This window comes from Scomber scombrus, chromosome 2 (genome assembly GCF_963691925.1).
Source record: "Scomber scombrus chromosome 2, fScoSco1.1, whole genome shotgun sequence".
NCBI classification, from domain to species: domain Eukaryota; kingdom Metazoa; phylum Chordata; class Actinopteri; order Scombriformes; family Scombridae; genus Scomber; species Scomber scombrus.
The window spans coordinates 24,645,139-24,664,533 of NC_084971.1; the positions used below are offsets into that span (position 1 = coordinate 24,645,139).

Here is a 19,395-nt window from a genome sequence, read left to right on the forward strand (position 1 = left end):
GTCAGAGAATATGCCGCGGTATTATGAAGGACTTATTATGTTATGTTATTACAAAGGTTAAAGCGAATAACTAAGTCTCGCTCTTTGGCACCATCCTGCATTCACTTCCATCTAGATCCACTGACAAAATACTGTAAAGCACAGAGACTAAAAAGAGGCATTTGGGGTGTTTTCAAACAAACCTTTCTTTCATTCTTTTCAAGGAATGCTGAGGAAACATAAGAACTAAATTAAAAAAGTATTTGTTCCAGTTTGCTATTAGAAACATGCTTCTTTTGGAGTGACTTAAGCAGGCATTGTGCATATTTTGACAGGAAAACAGCCATAAAAAAACATGCTCAGACATAAAACACTTCCATTTATCAAGTTAAAGGAGTGCAGCTGAGGCAAAAAGGATGGCGGACTGTGCTCTTTAAGCTTCAACCACCGGGGCACAACATGCTTGCAGTGAGACCGTTATGACTTGCGACACTGTAATCATAGGCGGCACCTTCCATTACATGGCCTGGCTGACAGGGTCGGCCGGCATGGTTGCCTGCCCTGCCGGGGGAGACAGCTTGGTGAAGACGAAATGATAATGGCTGGCATTAATCGAGTAAATTACACTGAGTCGTGTCTCCCACAATTCATCCACAGTTCAAATAAATAACTATGGATGTGTGTTGGAGTTTGGGGGAGGAAATGGGCTGCGAGGGAAGTGGAGAGTGGAAAGAACGGTAATCATCTCAAAAATCACATAATGGCAGAAAATGGCAACACGCACACGCAGAGACAAAGCATTGAAAAATGTGCGTTTTAATCACATTACACGTGCATTTTAACCCCATTTTACACCCGAGCACAACAAGCACATCAGCTTTCTTCTGTTAAAAATTGATGTTGTGATTATCACTGCCTCTTGCTCATGTTTTTGTCACAATGATTTTACAAAATAACAAGCAGGAGAAATGAGGAGAGTTCCACGGTAGAGGTGTTTTAGCAGTGTCAGCCTTATCTAAATGCTGTAGTTGTTGTCAGATGATGCCTTGGGTCCCCTCCTCCTCCCCCCCTGTGGGTTGAGAGGGTTAACCAGTATAACAGGCCGGAGAATGGAGGCTCATTACAAGATATCAGCCCTATGTTTATCAATTAGAGTGACAGAGCAAGGTCTAGTGGTGTTGCTGTGCCTTCAACATACCGACTGACAAAAACAGGGTCTCAAGGTTCTGTCGGGGAGAACAGGAGGAAGAAACAAAACCAGCAGAGATGTTATTAAAGCGCTTGATTTGCAAGCTCTTGACACTGGTGGCACATCAGGGCTACACACTCTTCAAGTCTGGGCTATCGCTCTGCGAGAATCTCCAATTTCTCACATCCGTCGACAAGCACTCCCAAAGGGTTTCATTTACAAACGGGCAGAGGAACTGTCCAGTGGAAGGCGAGAAATCAGGCTTGTCCTTGTCTGGTATCACAGAATGCAAATACACTACAAATAAATTCCTCCTGGAACACAATGGAGGTCTAGGGAGACAAGAGGATGAAATGAGAAAGGAGGATGGGGGTCGCAAAACAAAAGTAGATGCTGAACCAGTCCACCAATTGGTTTCAAAGAGATTCTCTTGCACTTGATCTCTTGCCCTCGAGTTTTCAAATTGCAACATAAAATGTCACCAGGGGAATTCAGACAATGGGCTAGGGAAGAAACGAGTGAAAGGAAAAGGAGGGGGAGAAAAATGAGGGCTTAAAAGTACAATGGCGAACAAAAGTCACCAAATGACAATGCCTGACAGCCACTTCAATTCTGAAATGATGCCCCTGTCATGCCGTGCTCCCAAGTATTGATTTTTTTCCTCCTCTTGGAGCGCAGGAGGGGGAAAAAATAATCTAATCCAGTTGAAACAGATCCCTGCTGCTGGCATCAGCCCATTGCTAGCAGCCATCAAGGTTAACGCAGGCGCAACACTTATCAAAGTATCTCTCCTCTCTCCTCCTCCTCCTCCTCCTCCTCCCTCATACTGTCTGTGGCTGATCTTTAATGGACTGGTCACCGCGCTCGGCTGGCAGCCTCTTCATCTCTTCTACCCGGCAACCGCGCCCTCCTCTTGCCACATTAGTCTACATTGCTGCCATCTTTGCACAATGGTTCCAGCTAGGCTTCAAGGTCATGCCACGTGAAAAATCATATGTGTTAAACTGTCGCGTGGAGATGAAAAATAGTCAAATGAAGGACAGATATGACCAGATGAAAAATACATGCCCATGGATTGGCTGTTGCCTGATATCATGAATACGTGGCAACAACATCAAGCTCAAGATTCAAGGTTGAAAGTTCGAAACAAATTTCTATTAATTTAAAATGTAAGCAGGAAAGACTAAATTAAATAAAAATGTGTAACAACTTGCATCACATACTTTTCTGCACCAAGATTGGGCAGAAAAAAAATTCAAGTGAACATGCTCCCATTGACTAAAGAGACAGCTTTATAGTGAAACAAAGGAAACTGGGAAGTAAAGTCATATTTCAAGGGTTAGGTGGTCACACATGCACAGTGATGGGAGCTGCAGTGGAGGTACCTGGGGACTTCATTACGCTGACAAGACAGCAGGACTGAGACAACTGTTCTCCAGCAATCCTCTGTATCTCACCTCTCCTTTCTATCTGCTGCTGTCTTCAGTAAAATAGTGCATGTTGTACAATAAAAAATTAAGAATCTACCAAGAATGGACAGAGCCACAACATGGAAAAATGTTATATTTTGACAATAAAGTCAGCATTATGTATCAAGAAAACTATTGCTGTCCATTTTGGAAGATTTTTTTGTCTTGCCATTAGTGTACATTATAAGAAATTTAAAAAACTTTGCCCTTATGAAAAACCACAAAAATAGACATGTTCATGCTTTTACTCTTGACAGCTGTTTTGACCATAATGAGATGCCCGGGCATCCAGTTCTGCTGACATACTACATTATAGTTGCGATAACTACATGACAGCAAGCTACAGCCGGTGGCAGCTATCAGTAGGAGTGCTGGGCATGGTGTCGTGAAAACAGCCTTTGGGAGTTGTGGTTCTCTGGTTCTACTTCAAGTGTGTTTGAGTAACCTTAGTTTAGCAGATTGCTTCTGTTTTAAAAATAAAAGTAATTCTTTTGTACAGGTTTTTGTGTAATCAGTGAACTGATCTGCCTGCTGGTTATATTTAAATCGCTGAGCTGATCTAACTTAAGCTGTAACAGTACATCATTGCCCAGGCTTTCTGTGATGCTCAGGTCTGTGATGCTCAAGTTTCCAGAGACCGGCGCTATGATAATCGAACATAATGAGCATCAGCTCAATGTTAATGTCATTAACGTGGGGAGAAGGATCAGATCGTTTTACAAGCTCAGCAGAGGGAAGACAATGACGCCATGCTCTAATTAGCTGCTATCGTCTGGCTTTCACAGGATCTCTCAGACAGTCAATTCAATTACTCCCATATAACAGCAGAGGATGAATCAAGAGGGTATATAAAAAAAAGAAAACGATTGAGCAGAAGGGAAGGGTAAGAAAGAATAGAAATGACTTGGGTCTTGCTCACTCTTCCCTATCTGGACTTTCTTATCTGCCCTTGTGCCCCTGAGCCCACCACATCTCATCCCTAATGAACAGCCCAATAAAATGAGGGAGTTCGATTTCTCTCTCCTGCTTTTTCCATCTCTTGGCTTCCCTCTCCTTCCTGCTCCACTGGAAGATATCAGAGTCTATCATTCGTTGTGCTGGGCAGCAGCATCCGATCTTCAGATTTCCTTCACATTAAGGATCCTATTAGATAGAGAACCCTAAAAGGTAATTGGATTTCCCCCTAGTTATCTTCATCTCTGTTTCACCCTAAGCCCACTGTAATAACTTACTCTCAGGGCCAAAGATAACTCAATTCTGTCCCGCAGAGAGCCACTGAGAGTGTGAGTGAGAAAGAGGGAGTGACAGCGAGAGAGAGAAAGCATATGTTATGTCTCTGAGGAGGCAAACCGGTATCTAAATCAAAAGACTCCTCTATCACTGGCTTCTCAAGGATATGAACTCTAACAATGCAGCAAACATAAATTAGTTTTCAGTGTTGTTTTGAATGATTGTACTTGTTCGTGCCATGGTTGGCATTTGGTGCTGTTGTGTAACTATAACCACATTTCTTAGATTCAGTAAAGTATAGTGAGGAGGGGGTGCAGATTATGTATTGGCAAATGATAATGCATGACTTAGCGAAACTCCTCAATTGCAGTGTAATCCAATAACAGCCAAAGTGAGTGATTTTGGGCTATCTTTAAGAAAATAACCTATAGCGTCGCCACAACACAATAGAGAGAAAGGGATGCTTTAAGAAACTGGGACATAGCTGGAAATTATTTCAAAACCCTCCACCCACGCCCTCAGGGGGGATGTTTCATTGGCCTGTTATTTTTATTGTGGCAGTGCAAAATGAAACCGTTGGCTCGAGCAGGCGAAAGCAGAGCTTGTATGGGGGCAAAAATCAATACAGCAATATCAGAGCAAGACTTATCAGGGGTTCACTTCTTCTCAGAGGTCACTGAGGAACAACTGCATTTAAGTGGGGGAATTCAATTGTGAAACATAGCTTGGGACGAGCTATGGAAGGTATCTGATTAAAGATGGCTGGAAGATTGCAGTGGTAGAATAAGTTTCAAAATGACAAAGAGAAAATACAACTAATGGGAAGTTATAGCTTTCCATTAGTTGTATTTTTTCAGTCAACTGTTCAGTTCATGTAGCTGATAGTGCTGCTTCATTTAGAAACAAAACACTGTGTACAGTATTGTAGCTACTAGAAAAGGCCCAGTATTGTATATACTATGAAGTATTACTGTAGATAGCAGGGTGAGGAAGAAAGCTTACGGAGCAAATCAGTTAACTACAAAATAACAGAACAGCAGATGTCTTGTCTGTGGTTGCCTTGTGTCATTTGCCTTCTTTTACACAACATTCATTTATCAAAAAAAAAATCATATTGTGTTTTCGTGCATGTTAGTAAATAGACAAATGAAATGACAACATGCTTATTAAAGTCTTATGTAAAAATAAAAAAATAAAATTTAAAAAAAAAATTTTTTTGGCCTTTTGCTTTTATTTGACAGTCAGTTTAGATAGACAGGAAACATGGGGAGAGAGAAGGGTATGACATGCAACAAAGGTCCCCCAATAGCTCTTGTTATTTAGATGTAAAGTAAGTTAAGGGCATAATAGGCCTTGTGCATGAAAGAACAGAAACCAGTAATGTGATTACAAACAAACAAGACAGACAACAACAAAAAAGCCAATTAATCAAATTGGTTTGGAGAGCTGGGGACACTGCCTGTTGAGTGTAATGTTGAGCCAAAGTACTGTATGCCAGGATAGGAATCAGGGACTAATACTGGGGAGTTTGAGAAATTGAGAAGGGGTAGAGGCATGGCCAGAAAGAGGCCTAGGCAGAGCAGATCATTAGACGCTGTTGTGTGCAGACTGGCTGCAGAGTCTGCCAGTCAGCACCATGCTCTGAGTCATTTTTCCTTCCTTGTCCCTGTGCTGCTCTTGCATCAGATGAAGACAGCAACCTAATATGACATACATGCATTTGTATAATTTGTATCCAGTAGAATAAAAGAAATCTACAACATTCAGCCAAGTAGTAGGCTAAATCCTACTCCAGCAGTCTCTGTGTTGATGATAAGGTCAGACTGGGTCAGATCATACTCTGTAAATTGCTGACACTGGAAGCAGAGTGAGTTATAAGGGTTCACCGGGAAAATATGCAAATCACACCAATCACACAAAAAGCAGCCAATTCAAGGAGGAGAGAAAAAAACCTAGCAATCCAAGACAAAAGTTTGATGTGCACGAGTTGTGCCCCCACCCCTTTGCTTGACTTTCAACGCTCCTGGGGGATTTTACTTTACCCGAATGTAAGAGAGACCCTTTCTTGAACCTTAAGGAAAGCATCACATTTTACTGCAAAGTGGGAGCTGAGAGCTGAGGCTTGGGAGTGAAGGTGGAGGTGGTGGGTTTACACACAGTCGGCCCTTCAGGCCAGCACCTCTCAGGTCTGTCTGCAGCTTTTAGTGCTGGCAGGTTCCTGAGAAATGAGGGAGGGAGGGAGGGAGGGAAGAGAGGGGAGGATGCCATATTCCTGTCACTGGCAAAATACACCCCCAGCGGGAGTATAATGGACAGGATCTCAGCGGGACAGGAAATGATTTTGGTGAGATTTAGAAAGCAGAGGGAGGGTAGCGTAGCAGAGCTGGACTGGGAAAGGGGTAATGAGGGGTGCCCATGGGTCAGGACAGAGTTGGCCCGGCGGCTATATGTGAATGGCAACGTTTGTGCTGAGAACTGGTAGGAGAGGGGGGAGAAGTTATGTTTCAGGGGGCAAGCCTGAAGTTAGGCCAAGAGGCACGGGGATAAATTAACACTACACAATGTTTGGTTAGCGATATGTGCCAAGCGTGATCTCCAGCCTCAAACTACTTCAGTGTGTGTGTATGTCTGTGTTTGTGTTTGTGTGCGTGTTCATGATTTGTACAGGGTTATGTTTGAAGAGTAAACATTTATCCTCTCGGTTTGCTGTGACAGATCTTACTTGATGGACAAGTTTGAAGTAGTCATTGGATCAGTTCCTCTGAGCTTGCACTGACTGTTACCATTTTCTTGTTTTTATTAAATACATCTACAGGCAGACCATAAGAATATCAAGCGATCAATCATTTCTATCAAAGTAGTCTTAGTGCAATGGGCCTTCAATTACAAATGGACTTTATTATCTGAGCCCAGCAAGACTAAAGCTCCTGTGGATCTAGCAGAAGGAAATGGGAAAGATTAAATAATGCTGCAGTCTTTCCCAGCTTCATCTCATTATCTCATTTAATTCTCATGATGTCACATAAGCTGGTAAGCGTTTTCAATAAAAGTATCATAGCCATCTACAATAGTGTGTGGTTAAAACACTGCAAACTGTGCATCTCTCATGGTTGTTAATTGGTTTGTTATTTGTTAATTTGGTTATCATGTCACACATGACAATGCTATCTAACTTTATCTCCTAAATGAAAACTTGCAATCACTTTATCTGTGGTCAATCATATTTTCAGGAAACAGCTTCACAAATGCAAAACTAGGCAATCCGTCACCTTTCTTGTGCTTTGAACATGTGGCAAGTTCCAGTATTTGCTACAGTAAGCTTGTAAAATACATATATTTTGGATGGACTTTCAATGTTCCATATTTAGCGATGATTAAGTTTGCTTATATAAGAAGAAATTATGTCAATGGGCATATTATGCCCTTGCTTGTGTGTCTGTGCATGGGTTGCCAGAACCATGCAACATCTTACCTCAAACTCTGCATGTTTATGGATGTCTTCAGCCCTCTGTCGGCTGAGGATGAATTCTGCTTCATTAGCCACACGAACCAGGTGGTCCTTCATGGTGTGACTCAGCAGCCTTGGGGAGACGGGAGACGTGTGTCAGATCATCAGAAATACTGCACATCTATTTACATTTTTTTATTTACATTTTTAACTAAAGTGTACAGATGTTGGTAAGGTGATTCATTTACTTCATTTACTAAAAGAAGAAACATGTCTCACACAGAGGCTTAGGAGTATCCTAAAATCTTAACACTCAGAGTATTTTAAACATCTGTTCAACACTGATATCTGTTAACCTAGAGAAGGAAAAGCCATGTAATATCCATAAAATGCTGAACAGACCCGTGCAAAATTTGCAGAAAATCTAATTTGGGAACAAGACCAAACCAGTTACATCCTTTAACAGGGGTGCAGGTGCTAATTGATTTGTTAATGATATGCATCTGACAAGAGGGAGGATCTTTGCCCATGTTGCTACATATGTAGTCTACCACCCGCCCTCTTCTTATCAGTGTTGATGAAACATGCATGTTATGTGTGTGCGTGTGTGTGCAGGTCGAAGAAACCTCTCTGCAGCCCTAAAGGTCAGGACTGTGCAAAGTGGAACAATAACAGACCAGGGGCCAGAAAGGAGGGATGGGGGAACTGAGGGTGGGGTGGGGGTTTAGGGGCCAGGGGATAGCTGTAACCTAAGCCTGCTGTTTCAGCACAGGGCAGCAGGGGAGCGGAGGTGCTGGGGCCTCTGTAGCCTCTCTGGCCCTGTCCAGGCCCCGCTATCAATAACCTAACCACTGCCTCTCTGTATGGTGCTCTGTACTCACATACATAAGGAAAAAAACAGACTTACAGTATATTTTAAGGTGCATTTCTTTCTGCGTATAAATATCCTCTTTGTAGAATTACAGGTTTGAATAGGTTTAAAATGTTGCTTTTTTCCAGCTGATGTTGACTTTCGACAGATTAGACATAAAAATGAAATTACGGACAGTTATTAAATAATATGGGGAACTCCTGTGGATACTACAGTATCATGTCTGACTTTAAACTGACACATTTGATAGTTTGGTAGGGACTTTTGTAAATCATTTATGAACGCTGTAGCAAAAAAGTAAGATTTAAATCCCTCAATTCATTAATAATTAATAATTAAAGATTTTAATAATTAATTTTAAAGGACTGTTTCATCCCAACTTAGAGACAGATCAGACATGTAAGCATAAATCTTTATGCATGCAGAAGTACACTAAAAATCCTCACACTTTAACCCTGGCTTGAGTTACAGTTGTAAAAAAACAGCCTCTTTAAAGTGAGACCTCAGCAAAAAAGTCAGAGGACTGCATAAGTCACTCATTAGCATTACTGTGAGTTAACCTGCAAATTCTAAAATCTGGGATCGATAATGGAAAGTGTGGCAATCTACATCTGGAAGACAAGGAGTAAAAGTAAAAGATGAGATATATAATAGGTCGGGATAACTGAAAAAACAAGAAAAAAAGACAAATAACAAAAGACAGTCATAGACAGAAGAGATTATTGCAGGCAGATAAAAGCTTGAGCAGAAACCCAAAAGTGACACAGGAACAGAAGGAAACCAAGATTGATATCACAAGTGTCACAGAGGAACCAGCGATCACAGCCCCTGTCATCCCTCTCCTTTTCCCAAATCCCTCAGGGATGAGCAGGTATTGAATGGAGCCTTGAACTGAAGGGTCCTCTATGCTCACTCTCCCAAGCTCCTCTTCATCCCCTGACCATTGATTGTTGGTCAAAATCTGGAATAGCCACCCCATCACAAGGGTTTCTGGGATCTTGGGGGCCTGAGGGGCTGTGATGTGATTCGGGGAAGGTGAAATAAGAAAATGGTCGATGCATAGAGGATGGAAAGATAATGAAGAAGTGCTGCTGCAAGGAGAGTGGACAGCAGTTAGCAGGTCAGAGTTACCTACCTGCCCTCATTGACCAACTCGATGAAAGCGAGACCTGCATTCTTCTGGATGGAGTTCTGCCATTCCTACAAGCAAACACACAAAATATCAACACATTGCCAACATAACTTTGCAACATTATTGAAAATTAACGTCAAACACATTCCTGTGAAACTCTTAGCACATGTGGAAGTGAGAGGGAATGCTACATTTGAACACAGTTAGAAATTTGAAAAAGGTAGAGACAATTTATTCTACACCATATATTAAAAAGGTATATTTGTTAAAAACAAAAAACCATCATCAATAAAACATAATCCAAAAAGGGACACCGACTGCTTTGGTCAGCACAGGCTACAAAATCAGCTGGCAAACGGGTGGAAAGGAGTGAAAAAGCTGTGTTGAGAGTGCATTTATCACATGTAAATACACAAATTTCCGCCTCCCTTTGACTAACGTTATGGTTCGAGGTGTCAGTCTAAACAATCCAACCGCAGCCGCGTGTGACTTTATATCCTCGACTTCGAGGGACAACGAGAGAACGGAAACGCAGCGGTCATCGCGTCTCTGTTCAATATTTCAACACCTTCCAACACAACCGTTAAAAGAATAATAAAGCAACAAGGTCATGAGGCCTGTCTGAACCTCACAGCACTTTCCCCCCCTTCTTCCTCTCTGGGGAGATCAAGAAATATGCGAGAAAAACCTTGTGTTAAAAAGCTAAACTACCAAACTACTCTTTTTAAAAAATCATTAATCACAGCTTAAACCCCACCACACACTCCACATAATTCAGATATTATTAAATGTGTCATGTGTTGATAAATGTTTAAATTATTCCAATAGTTGTAGAAATATCCTCTACAATGATCTACATTTTTATTAAAGGCTTACAGAAATTCTAATCTCAACAAGGTGCCCAAAACGACTTATTTCAACTGATGTTATAGTTTAACTATGACATGAAAGATATGCTATGTGAATGTGTATTCAAGCGTAAACTTTTTAAACTCTGCTGTCATCATCTCTCGAGCTGATAGAGGAAACTGTGTGTTTATGTAGAGAGTGCCCTTTCAGTAAACCTAGAGAGCCCAGAGGGACGAGGATATCAGCGCTACAAGGAGGAAGGAAAGATCAATTTACAAGAATTTCTAATACAAATCCAAACATATCTGTACACATGTGATGATTTTCAAAACCATAAACAGTTTTTCCCCCTGTTTTCAAAACCATTAACATTTTTTCCCTGCACAACAAATGTAAAACCATCAGAACCAATCACACACCGAGCCAGAGAAATCATTCTTCGGAGATGTCTGTGCACCATCACTCTGTAACCAACTGCACGTCATACAGACAACAACCCAACACTTAACCTCAGTTCATAACTGCTTTTTGTCCTGAAGGATCATATTGGCATTGACCGTGTTTACAATACATTCCAAATAAAGAGGGCACATAGGGAATAAGACACTGCACTTGGGAGTGGAAACAGTGTTTTGGAGTTGAGTACTGGCAGTGGGTTTTTGTGGCTGAGGTTTGCTTTGGAGGAAGTGTGTGAGAGTAGCCTTGGGGCCTTCTAGTTGAAGCATAGACTGTAGTTGAAGGACATTAACCATGAGTGTTAGCCTGTGGCCGTAGGGATTTTCCAGACCAGGCCAGACTGTGCAAGCCGGATTTCAAATAAACACTACAGGAAGTGCAGCCGTAAATAGAGTCGTACTCTCTGGAGAACCAGAAAACCAGTGACATTAAATTTCCTTTATTTGATTTCTTTAAAATATGTGGGCCTCTCATGCAGGAGGCTACAAATTTCAAATGTAACAACGGCCAAAATACAAAGATCACCAACTGCAAAAACTGCAGCAGTGATGCAAGGCTTTGGTACGAAATTAAGTTAGACCAACGGCGTTGAGGCCATTGGCATTTTGTGCACACAGACAAAGGTGATAGCAAGACTAATGGTGTCATTATGGGCTAAGAAATGGCTCTTCTAGTTGAATTAAAAAAGCAATGACCCTGATCTGAGGAGCATCTCCTGGTGACAAAAAGGAAACAGGGACAGGTCAGTGATGGAATATTGGATTTTGGCTGCCCTGGTCAGCAGTGTCACAGCTTTTATGACCGCGATAGGGGCCATGACCACAACAGTCCTGATGAGAGGATACAAGCAGCCATTTGTGACCTCTCACCTTTAACCTGACCTCCTAACAGATGATAGGACAGAGAAAGAGTGCTGTCCCATGATGGAAACTAGACAGACATTTTGCCAATATTTAACACATCTAGAAGGAGCTACATTTTGTTTCTTCTTTCAATTTTGCGTGTTAGAGTACGAATGAATGAATTAATCTATTCATGGAAATGCCTGTCTCAATCTGAAGTCAATAAGACAGCTCTGTTTGGTCTGTGTTCCATGTTGATGGCATTGAGTCTAAACACACATGCCATGCACTTCCGTCATTACAGCTGATTATCCATAATCAACATCTAAATATACCACTACCACTAGTGAGAAAACACAGACCTCCTGAGCAAAATCGCCTTTCAAACATCAGGCTCGCCACAACACAAGGAAAACATTTTCCGACATTGAAGAAAGAAATGTCTCTGTTCTCCCGAAATAATAAATAAGTCAGTAGTGCTTTTCAGTAGCATCACTCATAATCACAAGTATTTGTTGATTTGAAAGGCTATGGGAATACAATTTTAGATGAGAGGACAAAAGCATAAATCCTTGTGTCAAATGTGGCAGCGAAGCAGAAGCTAAATTAACGAGGCTGCAAGCTACTGATTTTTTTTTTTCGAACCGTTTTTTCAATTCCAAAAATGTGTAAGAGTTACAAGAGTAAGAGTTTGATAACACGGTGACAGTGTGAGCCTGCGATGACACAAAAAAGCTTAGGAGATGGAAAGAAAACACACATGTTTTGAACATGTTGGACATCTTAAATTAATTCAAATAAATCTGTCAGTGACTGCTGTAATATAAGAGTGTGTATGACCACTGATACTCACATGAAAAACAGTGGTGACAAATCTTGACATTTTGAATTTGACCTTTCCATTTTGATGACAACAAAAAAGAACAGACAAGGAAAGGTTTTTGTAGTTTAGTGACCCAAATGTTTATGATCAGTGGTCTGATATCAACAACGCCCCTAAAAAAAGAGCCGAAGTGAGGAGAAGAATAAGACAAAGACAAAATTAGTTAGAATGAACTAAGAAAGATGTTATTCATCAAAGCTCTTTTGTATGATTAATGTAGACTTTGACTAGCTTTATAGCTTATTCATGCTGCTGTGTCTGAAAACTTGTGTGTGTGTGTGTGTGTGTGTGTGTTTATGAATAACTTAATACCGGTGTGTCTACTTCAGCTCTCAGCACACCACATGTGGGTGTTCAGATGGTATCTGCTTAAAGAAAAACAGACACTTGTGTTGGTGTTTGCGTGATCAGATTCACAACTGACAGAATATTTACTGATGTCCAAATATTTACACTGCAGGGTCTCCAAGAGCTTTATGGACTCACATTTTCATGGCTACACTAACACAAAGAATGAAAAAACAGGACTTCAACCCCCCACCCCTAACATACAAACCAAAAACATGTTAGAGCACTGGAGCTGTGCAAGAAAGTACATTTAAGTATAATACACAACACATACAGTTTCTTAAGACCTCAGTATATCATAAAATTGTTTTAAATAATTAATTTTTCAAACTTAATCTTGCAACAAATCTGGTATTTGACTGGTAAAAGACTGACTTTTTTGATGATACCGGGAGAATAAAAAAACTTCAGAAAACATTTTATTTCATGACTTCTTTAGTTTACATTCATTTATTGACTAGAACTATGGGCCTAGACCTTCCGGTGCATTATACAAATGACTTTGCAGCTCTCTATACCTTTCTAATTCAAGCTTACCTCAACACTGGGTTAAATTTGCTCTATTTGAAACACTTCTTGTCTTGATAGCTTAGCCTTCAGTTGATGATGAAACCTCAGTGTAAATTTCAAGCTACCTCTTTTAGAAGACACCAACAAATCAGTAATCTGAAGAATAATATCATTCTGAATGATATTATTTATAATGATTAAAATATATTGGAATGGACAGTTAATGCAACAGAAATAGTTTAGTCTTTTCAATAAATATCATCCATATTTCTATAATTTGTATTGTTGTTATTGTTATCATTGCTGTTGTGCTTCACTGTGTCTCTCTCTCCTCTCTCTCCCCCTCCCACTCTCTTTCACAACCCAACCGGTCAAGGCAGATGGCCGCCCACCTAAAGCCTGGTTCTGCTTAAGGTCTCTTCCCATTAAAGGGATGTTCATCCTTGCAATTGTCACCATGTACTTGTTCATGGGGGAATGTTGGGTCTCTGTTAATTAAAGAGTATGGTCTGTACTAGCTGTATGTGAAGAGCACCCTGAGATAACTTCTGTTATGATTTAGGGCTATATACTGTAAATAGGACTGCCTTTTGTATTACTTAAGTTCAGAATATGCATCCTGTTGTGGGCGTTAAAAGTGCAGCACAAAACAGACCAGTTCAAAGCAGTGATCGTCCATTATGTACTGTATATGTACTGTACCTTGTGGCCAGTGTTGTAAATATTCTGCTGAACAGGGACTGCTGAAGGGGAACTAGACTATTGACAACAACCACCAAAATAGCTTGAGCCATTGTCTTGTACGTGTAAAATAAACTTGTTTAAACTTTTAAAAAGCAATCATGTAATTCCTCAAGGGATACATTATATAAAATGATAGAACTGGAGCATGGACTCACTGGAATGAATATCAATTTAGGGATGTTATTAACAGGAATTTCATCTCTGTAAAATATTTTCTCAGATGACAGAGCTTTTCAATACTACCCTCTTCAAAAGTGGGCCTTTGAAATATGATCGGGAATGACAAGATTGAACTTTCCAACAATCAATCATATCTAAGATTTGAACCTTGCTTTTACTAAATCAACAAAATGCAGGGAAATGAATTTCCACTCCAGTTCTTAGCTAAGACGACGGGACATGATTTTATCAGCATGACAACTGAGAGAGGATAGCAGGGTGAAAAATATATGAAAATATTTTAGGGTCTTATAACTTGGGACCTGTCAGGTGGGAAAACATTACATTAACAGTGCCTGTCAGGAAGAGAGGGCTCTGTCAGGGAAATTCATTTATTTGAAACATGATTATACATTGTGTATAAATAACCAACCATTCATGCCACTTGAGGCCCTCCAGTCCCAAGCCACTTGAAGCCAGCTCACAGTAAAACCGGCTGGGAGCCAAATTAAAAGCCACTCAATTTTTTAGGAGTCTCCCGTCTGATTCCACCCTCTCAGCTAGACTTCACTTCCTGTCAGGAAAACCCCCTTGACCCCCAACTCCTCCAACACAGCACACCCACCGCCCCCCTCTCCGGCTGCATAGTTGGCAACGATAGGGAGCCTACAGAATTAAGTGCCAGTTGGTGTTACTGTGTTTTCTCTACGTCTCACAGGAGAGTACCCTTTCAAAGAATATACAACATGATATTATCCTCTGAACTAGAGAGTGATGGCAGGGAGGCTGAGCCGCGTGGCATGGCTGTAAAGGGGCACAGGAGCAGAGCACAGGGTGAGAGCGAACGGGGAGGGAGGAAAAATAACACTTTGATTTGCACTGATCTTGAACCTTGTGTGCCTGTTTAACTGCACAGTGGGGTGTGGGTCTGACTGTGAGGAAAATGATGGGGAAAGTATTTCTGTCCCCTGGTTTCATCACATTCCTCGCCACTTCTCTCACCTCTCTCAGCTCCCCAAGTGGTTCATACAACACGGTCTGCTCTTGATCCATCAAAGCCTCAGTAACGGGAGAGAAGAAGAAATATGACCACTGACAGATATAAATGACTATTTAGCCATTAGAACACCACTTTCAGCAACATAACCGTTAAAAGACGTAACTCACAATGTAACTACTGACCCTATGTTTCAACCTAAAAAACTGAATTCTGGTAGTTTTTTCCTATTTTCATGACAACTAAACTACCAACCTGTTTCCCTCGTTTCTCAGATTATGGTATTGATTTTGTAGAGGAAGACGACCGTGCACTCACGACCTGTTCCCTGACTGCAGGGGTTTAAACTTCTATGCATCCACCACTCTCTAGTTCTAACCTGGAGGTCAGAGGGTCAAGGGTCAGGAGGAGCCAAGTGTTTGGGGAAGTCAATGTCTTTCTCCCCGCTGACTGAGAGAGAGCTGCCCATCTGTTAAACAGGTTAACTTTTGTGAGACTGGCTGGGAACATATGATAATGCGCGGTCATTGGATTAGTGGGGTTAACATTGATGTTATTGAATTACTATTAAAGGATTATGTGCATTGGTGGTCACAACGAAATGCTAGTTGTTCAGATCAGAGATAGTGTTTGTCCCAGCCATTTTAGTTCGATACATCATTAGTCCAAAATCATTTTTAACATGCATCTGTTTAACAGCTTTAATTCCAAACTAATAAAGGTGCAGTGAGTAGAATTCAGTGACATGTAGCAGAATGGAGTTGGCAGAAATGGAATATCATAACTATTTTTTAATTGGTGTATAATAGCGCAAAAATAAGAATTATTTTGTTTTCGTTATCTTAGAAAAAGCCCTTTATACCTACAGAGGGAGCAGGTCTCCTTCCACGGAGGCTTCTATGTTGCACCGCCATGTTTCTACGGTAGCCAAGAGTGGACAAACCAAACACTGGCTCTAGAGAGGGCATTTCATATTTTTCGCAAGTTTGTGTTTGGAAGGGGAGGTGTATTCACATACTTGAAAAAAAAAAGGAATTTCAGGTTCACTTATTTTGCTTTATTTGTAATGAGTACTATTCATTTGTAAAGTGTACTGCAACACTTGCTGGTAACTAACTAGCAATCTCACTGGACAACTGAATACGGTCAGCTGAACTATCTCAATGACAACTGAGAAGAAGATGCAAAATACAGTTCAAAGCTCTTGAAAAATTGTCAAGTTAAGATTTTTTTAATCAAAACTACTGTTTTCAAGGTGAAGAATTAACGTTGACACTCATTCTATGTAGCAATGAATATATTTTTTGCTTTGTTTACAGAGGTTTACAAAGGTTTACAAAAAATGATAATACTTAGCAGTAACATTACTCTTCAGAATTATTTCCATGTTACTCTGGTTAATCCGCAGACCTCTCTGAATGTTTTTTATAAGAACTATTTCTTTGGCAGGATGTAGTTCCAATAACATGCTGTGAGCACCACAAATTACATTTATTAATCTTCATTGTGATAGGGTTGAGGTAAGTGGAGACATTTCCTTGACTGATATCTCAAAACGGGGGAAAATAAAACCAAAACTATCTATGGCTGGATAACATTTGAGGTAAGTAACAAAGCTATGATTTGTTTCTTTATGTGTAACTTGGATGAACCAACCCTTCATTGGTAAAAGAACAGAAGAGAGAAAAAGAACAGATGTTAGAAATGTAGACACAATATGGATATGAGAAAAGTTACTTCACATTTAATTACACTACACTGAAAATGGGGTTTTCCCCTTGGTATAGGGAGGAAGAGCAATCTTTCCTATCTGGGCTTGACCACCATGAAACCAGTGCTCCTCAACCCCACAACACTCTCTCTCTTCCTTCCACTCCATGTACAGGATGTATTTCTGATAAATGGCAAAAGGATGGATGGGCTGACAGAGGGGCCGGACAATAATGGCTGATCTACAGGACACAAATGCAGCTACTGAGGAGATTTATGGGCCTCTGTTCATCGTAGACTGTCAAGTATCCGATGAGATGATTTCTCAAAGCTCTGGACAGGCGGCAGCAAGCGCACGGGGAAGCTCTTTCTCTTGTCCCAGCGCGTTATTTATTAATCAGATGTTTTGGGTGGAAGCCACTTTAAGAAGTGCACCCAGGAAACAACATACTGACTGTAAATATGACAAAGATGGGAGAAAACAAGTGTGAGGGAGAGAGTGAAACTGTCAAGGTGTATCAGGGGCATGGGAAGAGGGGGAGAGTGGCTCTTTACTTTCAAGTGATGATATTCATGTAATATGCAAGACCTACTTTGAGGAAGGCTTCACATTCAATAACCTGGTAGGACAATGACATCTTTGCATTCGCCTTAGAAAAATCTCTTCTCTATTTACTTGAAATAATTTCTTTAACACCTAAGCATCATATTTTAATATGAGTTGGTCAAGGGAAGGAATAATAGATCTTTATTCAACTCGAGAGACTATCCTAAGCCATTTACAACAAGAGAAATTACAGAATTCCACTTTTTGTGTGTTTTTTAAGCAATCTTTCTTTCCATTTATTTATCTATAAGCATTTCAGTAACAGAGTATAACTTGAACAACAATACCAGGTACAGATTAAGTTCAGCTCTTTTACAACTGCAGTATATAACCATTAATCCTCACTTTGTATATTCAATGGTCCGTATGGATCAATATTACAGCTGAGAACAAGGCAACATGCCACCACAACAGTTAATGTCTGATCAAAATGGTCCTTTAATTGGGAGCACTGCTATAGTTGTTTAGAAATGGGGCACTATCAAACAGCGGTTTACAATCCCCTCCTCAATGCCAAGCTGATGGGGCCGCCAATGCAACTTTCATAGGATCCCTGATTAAAAACTGCTCTGCAGTCCCTTGCCTCCTGACCCTTCACCCTGGCTCTACTCCATCTCAAAGCATGGGAAATTAATTAAAATTTCACAGAGATGGTATCGCATCGCATCTCCGATGAAGGTGCGAGGCCTGAGGGGGGAGAAAAATCAATCAAAATCATCTCTATCTACTCTCTCCAGTGGTTGGCTTGAAGGCAGGAAAGAGTCACAAGATGGCCACTGAGGCACTTCCTGTGAGAGAATTGAGTGCTTCCTGTGCCAGGGGGCCCAACAAACTTTGCTAAATAACGTCATCAATCATGGCACTAGCTCACTCTCGCTGCCCCACAAGAAGAACAAACACACAAATAATTATACATTGTAATTTAGCCCAGAGGAAAGTCTGTCCCTGTTTCTCTCTTTTCCCTGGTGGAAAGCAGCATATCTCCCCTGCTTCCCACCCCCACCTTTTCCCCCTTTACACAACAATAAAATTACATTTGCATTAGCTGTGAGAGAATTTGGTTGGATGATTTATTGAAGCAATCAACACTATGCAGGCCAATCCCTGGTCTGCTCACCGAACGAGAGTGTGTGTGACTGTGTGTGTGTGTATGTGTGTGCGTGCAGGCGTGTGTTCTGGAGATTGGGTGGGGTAGCTTGGAGCTTTGAGAAAGGAAGAAATAGCCTGGGCTGGGGACCAAAGGGGGAAGCGAGGCATGAGCTGTGCAGCGGAGCAATCACCAAGATTCTGCCTTTGATTAGATTAGCATTAAACAACACCCTGACAGATATGACAAATAGGTGCATTAGAGCCTGTCATTCTTCTCTCTTTGGTTTTCTATCTAGCTTTCACTCCTGCTATTCCTTCGTCTCCGGACGTTATGGGGTTCACATTCCCTCCATGTGTCCCACTAGCCCAAATCTATGCACGGCCACTGACATCCAAGCAGATGTGTAATCTGACTGTATTACTTTTTTAGAGAGGAAGCGAAGTGAATAATGGGAACCAAATAGGGTATTGGGGTTAAAAGGGGGAGAAGGCAGAGGAAAGAAAGCCAGATGACAGGCGCTATTTCTTGAGGAAATAAAGCTGATAAAAAAAAAAAAAAAACAAAGCGCAGTGGTGAGAGAGGCCTCATTAATCAGATTTGTTTTTGTATTATTGGAGATCTTTGTTTTTTCATGAGGTGCTTTAAATGGAAAAGACGCAAACAAACAGGGCCAGAGGGGAGTTATTATCTGTTGTCCTTGTCGCTTGGTGTGTCTATATGAGGGCAACTGTGAAAATAAACACTTACACATGCTGAATAAATACACTGCATGTGAGAAACATCTGCACATAAATGTATAATACACTGTGTACTGGATTTTGGTCTAAATGCAGTAACTACACAGCCTTCAGTAGCTTTGAGTATCTTAATGCTAATCAGCCA

At 40.9% G+C, this 19,395-nt stretch overlaps 1 protein-coding gene across 3 annotated transcripts in view; it reads right to left on the reverse strand.

The window, feature by feature from the left end:
* The window catches only part of lrba (LPS-responsive vesicle trafficking, beach and anchor containing), a 184,977-nt gene that overhangs the window by 97,671 nt on the left and 67,911 nt on the right, over positions 1-19,395 (reverse strand). For all 3 annotated transcript variants that reach the window (XM_062432960.1, XM_062432951.1, XM_062432944.1), the window contains exons 34-35: positions 9,322-9,386; positions 7,340-7,448 (exon numbers count right to left, since the gene is read on the reverse strand). In XM_062432960.1, coding sequence (XP_062288944.1) covers positions 7,340-7,448; positions 9,322-9,386 — 174 coding nt within the window. The remainder of the gene's footprint in view (positions 1-7,339; positions 7,449-9,321; positions 9,387-19,395) is intronic.